General features: G+C 40.8%; 1 protein-coding gene across 1 annotated transcript; it reads right to left on the bottom strand.

Moving 5' to 3' along the window:
* Positions 1-1,796: 1,796 nt before the first annotated feature.
* Positions 1,797-12,336, bottom strand: RsfS312 (ribosomal silencing factor RsfS-like protein, 312). The gene is made up of 3 exons (XM_089579238.1): positions 11,593-12,336; positions 10,672-10,850; positions 1,797-2,346 (listed from the first exon to the last, which is right to left on the bottom strand). The coding sequence occupies exons 1-3, from the start codon at positions 12,161-12,163 to the stop codon at positions 2,062-2,064; spliced, it is 1,035 nt and encodes a 344-aa protein (XP_089435364.1). The 5' UTR covers positions 12,164-12,336; the 3' UTR covers positions 1,797-2,061.
* Positions 12,337-12,444: the final 108 nt, after the last annotated feature.

The following is a 12,444-nucleotide window of genomic DNA, read 5'->3' as shown; positions in this document are numbered from 1 at the left end:
AACATGATCTGGCATAGAGGAGGCGCTTCGCACCATTATTTTTTAAATGTGCAAGTTAAATAACTGCGCACCAAGGTTGTATTTTCTGAAGGACTACTTAATTCACTAATGGACACCTCGAGGTGTCCATTTTTAGAAAATAGCACCAAAGTAGCCATTTAATACCCACACTGCCATCTGTTGGCAAACCAAAAAAATGCTTAGGACAAGCTCTATTAGCAAGGAAGAGTGTCTGAGAAATTTTTTAATTTTTTTATTAATGAAGTCGCAAGTAAGAAATCTTCAGGGAATATGTATTTTGCGTGCTGATTCCAAATATGTAGCTTAGTTTTATGCAAGTTAAGTCCTTAATATGTTAGGTAACTTTTTGCTGAGAGCTTTCAAGAAAGTTTGCTGCAAGGAACTTGCTAAAATGCATGCTGTTAGTTTCTCGACATTGAGGAATGCAACAAGGGTAAAATTGTCATCCTGCCTATCATAAAAGTTCAGTTATAGGGTTTTGAAGCTACCACTTCAGAAACGAGAAGAAAAGTTCGTACCCCTTTTCTGATGAGACAATTTCAAAGCCCTATTGGAAACCTGCACTGCCCAGGTGGCACTGCAGCTGTTCCATTCGGTGGCTGAAAACTGCTGCCGTCAGCCACTTTGGCCGCTACAAACGAGAGAGTACATTCTGAACGATTAGAGGCCCGCGTTTGGCTGATATCATTCATTGCCTGGCTTCTCTCGACGTAGCTGCTCAGCATTGAGTGCGCACCAAAAACTGCTTGCTCCTCTCGCTAGGCTGTATTTTATGGCGCTCAAATTGACACGGCAAATTTCAGCGCAGGTTCCCAATAACTCAACGCCTACAATATGCAGGGTAATAATTTTACCCTTGTTGCATTCCCTGATGTCAAGAGAAACCAATGGCACGCGTTTTAGCGAGTTGTCCTGAACAAAATTTTTTGTAAGCTCTCGGCAAAAAGTAGCCGAAAATATTACATAAGTGCGCAACGATTTGTTTTGCATAAAATTACATATTTGGAGTCGACACATAATAATGACTGAAGGACGTTTGTTGAGGAATGTGGTTGTTAAGGAAGGGAAAAGTAAGGGTCTGTTGATACATGAAGGGACAGCATGGGTGGTCTGCCACTCTTTACGCTGCTTTATGGAGTCGACACATAGAAATAATGTGCCCTGAAAAGTTTCATAGTTGCGACTTCCATTAATAGAAAAAATTTTAAAACCCTCTTCCTCCCTTAAACCGAACACAGCATGCCAGAAAACACATGGCAAGCTGTACTCATCAGGAGCCATAAATGCAATGACAGTTGGCTTACGATGAGCCTGGCTTGTCCAAATCCACTAGGGGGTTAATGAACTTGGCCTCTGGTTACTGAGCAAAACTAAGAGTAATTGGGGGTGTTTAATTATTATTATGCAATAATGTGTTAGCATTAGGTCTTCTCATTGCTTTTAATTGCTTCTATTCATATCTCATACACTTGGCCATGTATTTCTTTGCTCAACTTTGCAGAATCATTCTCAGTCCTTTTCATTTTTGATGAATCATTTTGTCAACATTAGACGTCATCAATTTTACAGTTGTTGTTGTGTTTTTTTGGGGGGGGGGGGGGGGAGGGGAGTTCTTTCCATGGCAGTCACCTTCCGGCCTCTCTCCTACAAGTGCAGGGGGGATTTCCCTCCCTCCACTTTGCCACTGCCAACGCATTAAAATGCAGTCTAGAGTGTCTCAAAACTGCTAGCACTGTGCACAGACACTGCTGAAAGGTAGAGCTTGAACATTCAGGTGGAAACAGAAATAACGAATTTTTAATGTTCAGTCATGACAGGACACAAAACACCTAGTCGCTCTGTCCGTACAGCATTTCGTTCATAAAACAGCTTAGTATCCAGCCACGAGCAGCATTAATCATTCTGTTTAACAGTTCGCCAGATTTATCTGGAGCTGCACTCTCAACATCTATGGGATGTCCCACTGCTTTGTGGGTTGCACTTATACCATGGCTATATAAAACAATAAAAACCATGCCTGTGAATTTGTCACCGAATAAATCAAGACTGCTGCATGGCAAAACGATTCTCAAGGTCTTTGGGCTGTACCTCTTGCAAAAGCTGGATCTGCTGCTGCAACAGATTGTATACAGGGTCATCCTTTGTGTGTGTAAGATCGTCATAGGCGCTTCCCACAGTCCACAAGGTCTCCACATCATAATGCCTGCGTGCTTCTGGCAAAAAGACATGAAGCACCACATTCCCCATATCGAGAACTTTCCAGTCTGCAGTTTGCTCTCCTTCAATGAACAGGGTGGGGTCCGTGCTATCCTTCTTGCGCTTGTACTGCAAAAGTAAAAAAAAAAAAAAGACATACTTAAGGTTGATAAAATTCACAAGTTACCATCGCAGAGCAAAAAAATAAAAAATATTAATTATTCTGCAACAAACTGGCACAAAGAAAATGCCACATAAAAAAAAAGTTTCAATAACTTAGCCCTACTTTGTTTTGCACAGTGACATTGACGGCACCTTTCGTGTCGGAATGAGGAAATTTTTTTCCGCAAAGGTGCCTATTTACAACGCTTGTATACAACATGCAGCATTACAGCAGAAAAAAAAAACAGCATGCCGAATCAGTGTCGGAAGAACCAAACTACAAAAGAAGAAATTTGTCAAAAACATGTTCCACTGCGCGCAAAGTTGTCTTCCACGATGAGCAGAATTACTGCACAAGCTTTCAACATAGTTCTTCATAGAAATATGACATGTCAAAGTTATGAGGTGAAACTGTATCAACACTGCAGACAACATATACTGCAAATATGTATTATGCATTCAAATGTCACTAACCAGTTCAGCGTGAAAAAGTGACGTTTTCGAGAGCACTGCAGCTCCCTTGTTCACAGAATCGCTAAAAATCAAATGGCACTTGGCTTTCCTGTAGGAAGCTTTTTGCTCAGTGAGAGGAGTGGGAAGCAGCACTTTGAGCTGTTGCAATCTATGCTTATGTAAAAGTTCTATTTAATGCACATTTTACTTGACTTTAGCACTCAAGGCACACTGCTAACATAATACTTTTGCCTGTACAGGAGCAACAGTGGCTGAATGAATGTGACAGTACATATCTAATATCAAAACAAGGAGAACATTTATGAGCTATATCGATAACACTTGTTGCACTCAGCAGCACAGTGCTGCTTCTTTCTGTGTTTCAAGGTGCCAAGAAGGGACTGCGAATGGGAAATGGGACCAGTCACTGCAGATGTTTAACCCTTTCACTGCCAGGTTTTTTTACTCACAGCTGCACACACCCTGCCGGGTTTTTTTGCATGTTAGTTTCCTGGAAATTTTTTGCTAGTAACGCACTAAAATGCTCTGCAGGGCATGTAGGCATGTTTATTCAGGATAATCTTATAGATATTAGTTGTACTGAATCAAATCTTCCAGCACCAATCGTGCCTGTCGGATTTCCTCTTCTTACGCGGATTTTTCGGTGGAAGGGGGACTTCATCGCTGACATCACTCGACAAGGCACTTAGGTGGGCTCCTTCCTCGTTCTCATTATCATTGGACTCCGAATTCACAAGCAGTTTTGAATTTCTTCGTCTGTCAAAGCGGGGATGAGTGTGGCACATTGCCTCACATGGCTCCTGTGCGGAAACCAAAACAAAGCGACTTGGATGTGGAAACACGCGCGCTATCTGTTGTGTAAAATTTACCCTACAAGATCTATGAGTTTATAGCGTCTCTCCATAGATGGCGCTACATGTCTGCATCGTTTTTTTTTTTTTTACACGAGTATTATCGGGAGCGGCAGGGGGTGTGCATATGTGGTAGCCCGAGTTATCTTGGGAGTGGCGGTGAAACGGTTAAAGAAGCACTGACAATAGATCAAAGCAGTTCCTCCATTCCCATGAGAAGCACAAGCAAACCATTCTTCTATGCTGCTTTCTGCTATGCACCACAAAAAAGGAAAGTTTCATTCTCGCACTTTCTGGCAGCATTTGCGGCGAAACATCAACTGAACTGTAATAAAGTTCAGTTGAAGTCAGTGCTTGTTTTGCCTAGTCTCCCTTTTGTCCGTGTTTGGTGCGCTGTTGTAAATCATGAATATATACCAACTCGCCCAACTTTCTTTGCTCATCTGTGCATTTGCTTTCCAGGTTGGCTGGTACTGACAGCGTTGACCTGCTATAGGCTTTCTTTCTACTGCTCCCCATTGTCGTCAATCCCCGAGTTTCTGCTGGCTATCAATGCCACATTAAAAAAAAAAACTTCTTTCAAAAACATGAGCGTTTTAATCGTAAGCGATATTAACATTCCTACTGGATGTTGATAATACAACCAATATTTCCTATACCGATTGTTTTAGTGGATTTGGCTATGAATCTATTAATAATATTCCAACTAGGTGCCCTTCTGATGGAAGCTCATTAATTGACCATGCCCCAACCAATATCTTGCCTTCACCCCTATCAGGGGTCATAGAATTGACATTCAGTTCAGTCCAGTTTTATTCCTGTCATGTACAATGGCTGAGAAAATAGGAAAAAAAAAGCAGTGCATGTGGATTGACAAAGCTCCCATCTCCATAAAGACAAAGATAATTTTGCTATTTCCATCACACACAGTGAAGCTCTATTGTGCTCATTTTCCTACAGCTCTATACTTAACAAATCAGAATGTATCGGTACTATCAGAAACACACCCTGGTCGCATGCTTCTCGTTGGATGATTTAAAGCAAGCAATAGAAAGTTTTTGTGCCTTTTTTTCTATATGTGTATCTGAGAGTACAACATGAGTAAAATGTAAAAAGAATTAAATTCCTCACTAATCCTTGGCTGACCAACAGTTTACTAAGTAAGCATGCACCGAAAAGAAGATTTATACAAAAAAAAAAAAAAACAGATAGCCTTTTAATGCTGCTTTAGCTTTGTGCTACAAAAGGCACTCTACTGTTCTAAATATTTACCTACTAAAACATGCAAAAAGGACATTATGAGCAGGGACTATATAAAGATGCTAATAATACCAGAAACAATGAAAACTAATTAGTCAATTCCTCAATTCTCGCTTTACAATTACTCCCCTTACAGAAATAAACTGCAATACTACTATTTATAGTCAGCTCACAATCATTACGAATGCTTTTAGTGAAACACCCGCCACGGTGGCTCAGTGGTTAAGGCGCTCGTCTACTGAGCCGGTGTACCCAGGTTCGAACCCGACTGCGGCGGCCGCGCTTCGATGGAGGCGGAATGCAAAAAGGTGCCCGTGTGCTGTGCGATGTCGATGCACATTAAAAACCCCCAGGTGGTCGAAATTATTCCGGAGACCTCCAATATGGCACCTCTTTCTCTCTTTTTCACTCCCACCTTCCTCCCTTCCCTTACGGCACGGTTCAGGTGTCCACCGAGATATGTGAGACTGTGCCATTGCCTTTCCTCAAAAAAAAAAAATCTTTTCTGCATCTCAAAATCGCCTTCCATTCACCTCAGAAATTAATATGCAACATGCAAATCACTCATTTTTCCTTACAATGTGACAGCACTTGGGTTGTCGTCTCACAAAAATTTATGGCTTCTCTGTCGTGAAATTTGCTGATTGGTCGAGAGAAGTCTCGTGACCTTGCGACATCATCAGAACCTGCCCACCATAGCAGATGGCAACCTGGCTACTGGTTTGCGAGCAACCTGCCCATCGTGGCAATTAAAATAATGATTGGTCGAGAGACCCCCCAAAATTGAAATTTACTTGGACAGAGACAACTGCACAGAAATGGCTGAACTACATGTGTACTGTGAACATTAAAAAATTTGTCATATGTGTATGTGGTCAGTACTCCATCCCACCACCTCTCCGACCTGCTGTGGCAGCATGTGGTCGAGGAGTGGCCGGGGATGGTAGCTCAGTTGCAGTGCAACATTAGACACTCACTGTTGACACCATAGCAGGCAACCTAAATGCTATCGCATTTTCTTCTTTAAGAATGTGGACAAGAAGGCCCCCAAGTTTTCTCCCATCACAAATTAGAATTGTAAATCATTAACCTTCAACACACTAGTCCTGGACTTGATGAAATACACTCTTGATACCTGAAACATGTAGCTCACCTTGTTTCTGGACAATTTTGTAATATTGCTGATCGTATCCTTAAAGTTGGGGTTTTTCCCGCTTGCCTTAAAACAGCAAAAGTTATTCGGGTCTTTGAGAAAGGAGATGGGCGATTAATTTCTCATTGACCCATATCAATTTTATCATCTCTCAGTAAAATCAAGAAATTGGTAGTCAATCGTTAGGACAAATATCTAAATAAATTTAATATAGTTAGCCCCTTTCAGTTTGGTTTCTGATCCAGCAGTTAAGACGGATTTTATTCAGCATCGTATCGATAATGGTGGTTTTAATGGTTCTATGTTTAGATTTTGTAAAGCTTTTGACATGATTATAATTTTATTTCACTTAAAGCTCGATCTTTATAGCATTAAAGGTGCTGTGTCACGCCTTCTCGAAAAGCTATTTGCATGATCGTAAACAAATATTAGTGTAACTGTCTCACAAGGTAGAACTGTTCATCAAGGTGTGCCTCTTGTCTCGACATGCGACCTTTACTGTCCATATTATATATTAATGATCCTCTTGACTATATTGATCCAACCCACACTATTTTTATAAGCCAATGATGCTACCATAGCATTATCTTGCTAATGAAATGGTGTTTCGATGATCGGTAAATCATAAATCCCACTAAAACCAAATTTATGGTAGTTAAAACTAGTCAAAGTCTTTTCCCGCACACTAGATTTAAATCTTTGTTCTAGAATTACTCCAGCATCCACATCGCTCATCTGGGGAAAAAAAAATTGCGTTCGACATTTTAATGCTTTAGAGCACTAATTAAAGCTCACCCATATTTTCCTCGTAACATACTTGTGTAATGCATTAGTACACAGTTGCGTTGATTACTGCAGCAAGGGGAAATACTACTGCCACTTACTGTCTGTACAACGTTGACAAAACCAGGGCACCAAAGTTATCATGCGCAGCTTTCTCTACTAATGCTCATTCCTTGTTACATGATCAGAACATCCTATCAGTCCACAACCTTTTTCAGTATTACCTAGGGATCACATTCTTTCAGTATTAAATCACATCATACATATCCAATTTATCAATCACACCTTGTTGACTAACTACAACTCCACTAGACTTGCAGCTATAAACAATTTTCTACATCCAAAAGTCCATACTAATTACAGAAAAACGATGTCATCTTTTGCAGCCATTTAATTTTGGAACATAATGCCATTTCCATTTTTACACGTTTTCAAGAACTAGCTGAAGGTCTTTCTATTTCAAAACTGACGTTTTTTTTTTTATAATTTTAGTACTATTGTCATTATGAAGTTTCACTGTTTTTCTGCATGGTACTGCTACTGCTCATATTTTGCTTCTTGTTTTGTAACAAATCCGTTGATTTTGCTGTTATTTTTTAATGTTGTAATGATGTCCTAAGGGTGCCAGTACAGTCAATTTGGTGATTCCACGAGAGATCAAACTGCCCAAACATTTCAGATTTTTAATATTCTTGATTATTTTATGTATTATGCACACATTATTAAATGGGCCAACAGTAGATTTCGCTTTGTTAAAATGCTAATATTTTAGGAGAAAAATATTATAAACAACATCACGGCAGAGGCATCGTTTTCGCATACAGCTCAATTTGGCAACTTTGCAATGACGTAAGAATCGAAACATGAAAGCCATAATGGATATATTTTGTGTGCTAAATGTACAGGTGAGAGAGAATATATCAGTCTTATTTCTGCCATTGTGAGGAAGCTATTGCTTACTAAAAAAAATTTTGAGAAGGACAAGTCTCAAATAAGGCTATTTTTAGGAATTATTTTTCCCTCAAATATAAAGCGCATCTCCTTTAAATCTGCAGCATACGTAAGTGTCTATGTGCTAAAGAAGTGTACTGACTTTCATTGTTATAAAATGTAAGGAAGCGTAACAAACATTCCTATAAATTTGGCATCTTTTAGTACAGCAGTGTTTTTAAAAAAATCAAAGGAAAAAAAACCTCATCCCTAATTTTTCTTAAAACTTCTGAAACAAGTCTCGAGAAAGAGGCAAAACAGAGTTTGAAAGAACATGTGACAATGTTATCAAAGCTCAAACCTGTAGCTTCCTTCCCCAGCATCGGGAGGAGTGCCTAAAGGAAGGGGCAGAAGCAGCAAACACACTTTCCGCTGCTCTAAATTTTCCCCAAACCCCTAAACGCATCTTTTCTGTCAAGAGAGAGCATGCCTAATGACATTTTTATAGACAAATACCGATCTGTGATGTAAGCAGGACTCGGTGGCGCCGATATCACCAGGTATGGATAACAGCTAGGGGTGCGGCCCTTAGGAATGCGTGTGAAGAAAAGTTTTTAATGTAATTTTCTGACTGCATAGTGCATCTATAAAGCCATGCGTGACCCCAGGCCCTCGCTTTGTCCTTCCACTCCAGGCATACTGTGGCTAATTTTCTTTTCTAATTGGCGTTTGATTTAAAAATACATTTTGGTTTCTTTTTTAGCCACTGTTCACTATTTTGGTTTGTTTAAGGCTGTGATAGCTATGCTGGAGTAGGCATTCCCTCAACTTATTTACTATTTTCTTTAAGCTTCTGCCTATTAGAGAGACTCTAAAATGAGTAAATGAAGTCCTCCTTCGTTAATAAAAGACAATAAGAGCCTAGTACAGAATGTGGATTTTTAAAACATCTCTGACAAGCACAAATTGCGATGCTTAAAAAATACACAGGCTTTGAAATGAAGTTGTACACTTCCACGTTTCTTTCTAGGACGTAGTCAGCTTTTTTTTTTAACGAAAGACAATCATAGAGGCACTGTGCAGCCAGAAGATTACATTGAAAGCTTTTGTTTACTTGCATTCCAATGGGTAGCAGTCAGGTGTTACTAGCACTCAAGGATAGCGGCTGCACCGAATCCTGCTTATGTCACAGATTGCTGTTTGTCCATAAAAATGTGATTAGGTATACTCCCTCTTGGCAGAAAAGGTCTCAGTCTTCGTATTTGGGGAAAATTTAGAGCAGCGGAGGGAGTGTTTGCTGCTTCCACCCCTTCATTTAGGCGCTCCCGCTGATTCTTAAGAAGCTACAGGTTTGGGCTTGGATACCGCTGTTGGAAACAAAATAACGCAACATGTTCTTTCACACTTTTTTTTTGCCTCGTTCTAGAGACTTGTTTCAAAAGTTTTCAGAAAAATTGGGGATGGGGTTTTTTTTCCCACCGATTTTTGAAAAACACTACTATATTAAAAAATGACATATTTAAGGCAATATTTCTTGTGTTTCCCTAAATTTTATAACAATTAAAGTGGGTGCACTTCTTTAGCATGTAGACACTTATATATGCTGCAAATTTGAAGGAGACGTGCTTTATATTTGCGAGGGAACAAATCCTTGAAAATAGCATCATTTGAGGCTAGTGTCCTTTTCGAACATTTTTTCTAGTGACAGTTTCCTCACAATGGCGGAAATAAGCCAGACATATTCTTTCTCACCTGTACTTTCAGCATGCTAAATATGTCCATCATGGCTTCCATACCTCGATTCTTACGTCGCTGCAAAGTTGCTGAATTGAGCTGTGTGCAATAACAATGCCTCTACCACAGCGTCGTTTATAATTTTTTTTCTCTTCAAACATTAGCATTTTCAAAAACGAAATTCGCTGTTGGCCTATTGAATAATGTCTACATAATATATAAAATAATCATGAATATTAAAAATCTGAAATATTTAGGCAGTTTGATCTTTCGTGGAATCACCCATAAATATGACTTTTGAACCCTCACCTGTATGCTTTAATGCTGTTCATGATGAAAATGGGGGCGCAAACAAAATGAAGACAAAGAAAGAAGACAATAGGACGTGCACCTCTCCGTTTTGTTTGCGCCCCCATTTTCACCACGAACAGCTTCCAACTCGCCCAACTTTCCATTCTGCTTTAATGCTGTCATAATTCTGGAGCCAGTAAACCAAGCTAGTAAATGTGCTTTTGCTAATGAATGAAACAAAATATTCCTTCGTGAATATGGCTCTACACGATGCCTGCAGAAGCATTTGCACTGAAGGGAAGACCTCTAATAAAAGCAACAACAGCACTTGTGACACCTCCACATGTTTGAGCATCCCACAACACTAGACAGCACACCTTAATGTGAAATGGTGACATTAACCACTGCTTGCTGGGCTCTATATACGTTTTTGAGGCATGAGAAGTAAACCACAATTTACGCGACAACTCATGCACGAAATGGTATCGCAGGCCACTCGTAAACGACGCCAACACAATCCACAGTTTGAGTGCTCTAGACAAGCATAGGAACGTTTATCCAAAGCCAAGCATTATTAGGACGTTTTTGCAGGCTAGTTGGTTTGTTTCAATAAAAGGTAGAACTGCGCGAATAAGACAGGACACGAGACATAGAAACGTAAACGTCACCATCCCTGTGGTGTCGGTTTCGTTTTTGTCTCCCGTTCTGTCTTATTCGCGCAGCCTTACCAAGCATTATCGCATTTCATTCATTGGCCACTGTACACTTCCCACACAACACAATTATGCATCGAACATAGCCAGTAAACTCGCATACCAATTTTCGCAAAAATTCTGTCACTCCTCGAGCCTGACGTGGTGAGACTGCCGTCGCCAAAACCAAATAGTCGGCATAGGTCATTTCCTTTGGAACCGTGATAACAGCAATGTCAGTCAGCTTTTCTTCTCGCAGAATGTCAACCAGCTCTTCAACTTCAAATACACCGGTCTTGCCACCTATGAAAATGACAAAAGGAAAGAGGAAGAAAAAAATAAAAGCAATTTTTCTTGTATTCAATTCTCTAATCTTTAGGCCCGTTTATTTTTTTTCCAATTCATTTTTTATTGTTTTTCTTATTTCTTTTTAATTTATAGTTCCATCTTTAATTCCTCTGAATTCTTACCCAAAGTTAAATCATTAGCTTGGCACTAATTTACCTTCTTTTGGCTCTCCTCACTGAACCCTGGCCTATCCTCCGACGTGGGCATGTGCCATGCCACCAAGGCAACAACAACAGCGGGAAGGGCCAGTCTTGCACTTAGTACACCTCATGCTGAAATTCTAGGCCGAAAACAACGGAAGACGTACGCACAGTGAGGCCGGAATGAAACGCGAACAAGCATGTAGCGTACTTTTCTATTTTGTAGCCAGATAATCCCTTACACCGTTTTTTGAATATGTATGTAAGTACTTCGGTAGGCCCTACGCTAGTACACTGCAACTGAAAGTACACAGGTAAAATATTTTGTTTCGTTCACATGCGCTGTCCGCGTCTAATTCCGGCTTGACTGTAGAGTACATACATACATTTGTAACGTGCACAACATGCATGCCGCACGCTACTTAACGCTTGCACGCCAGATATACGCAAGCAAAAAATGGACACAACACGCCAACAAAATCAGTACCTACTAGGCTTTGCATTAAACAAAAGAAATAATTTCAGTGCTGAAACATTCAAATAAAAATTGCACTCACGCTTCAAATTGAAGCCTTCCAATGGGTCAACTTTGATGTTTTGAGGAATGTAGTCCACATCTAACTGTGCACCCAACAATGCGCTTTGCTCTTCGGTAGAATCCAGGATTATGGACGAGTCTTCGTCAGCGAACAGCTTTTTGGCATCGGCTCGGGCGGAATGCAGCAAACTTTGGATTCGAGGGCCATCCGTTGCCTTTTCTTTTGGAACGTCTCCTTTCGGCACGGCAGCAGGCCCTGAACTGCTACCGCTGCTACCTCCTTCGGCAGGGCTCGGCTTTGGCGGTACACACTCGAAGTCGCGCCAAATGTCATTCAAGATAGATCGAGTTTCGTCATCTGGTTCCATCAGGGGCTTCTTAGAAGATTGACTGCTTTCCAATTTTGAGTCCAATGCGTCGTCCTTCCGCAAAGATGAGTATCGAGCGGAGAAATGACGTCGAAGAGCGGCTTGGCTGGCCAGGCGCTGACATAACTGGTCCCGATGAGCATCGGCGGCTCGGTAGCCGATTTGTCTCGCACCGAATCCTCCCAATCGGAACAGTGCCGTTAGCACCATCTGCGACCCCATCGTGGTATGCGCGCCCCTCAGTCCTCGACACCACGAGAAAAATGTCGACGAGCCACCTCGTTGCCCAGATAAATTTTTCACTTACACGGCGATTGCAACCTAGAGCCCCACTAGCTGCAACACGGAACGACGAAACCGGAAAAACATTACAAAAACGGAAGTGAGTAGAATCCCCAAGGTTATCGGGAAGCAAACACTGCGTCACCAAGATTACACGATTATACAACGTGCACAATTCAGTCATACAGCAGTCTAACTCTAAAACTGCGCATGTTATTTAT

This window comes from Amblyomma mixtum, chromosome 3, assembly GCF_055824585.1.
Source record: "Amblyomma mixtum isolate Tamu chromosome 3, ASM5582458v1, whole genome shotgun sequence".
Taxonomy (NCBI): domain Eukaryota; kingdom Metazoa; phylum Arthropoda; class Arachnida; order Ixodida; family Ixodidae; genus Amblyomma; species Amblyomma mixtum.
The sequence above is the reverse complement of the archived record's forward strand: the minus strand, read 5'-3'. Positions and strand labels throughout refer to the sequence as shown.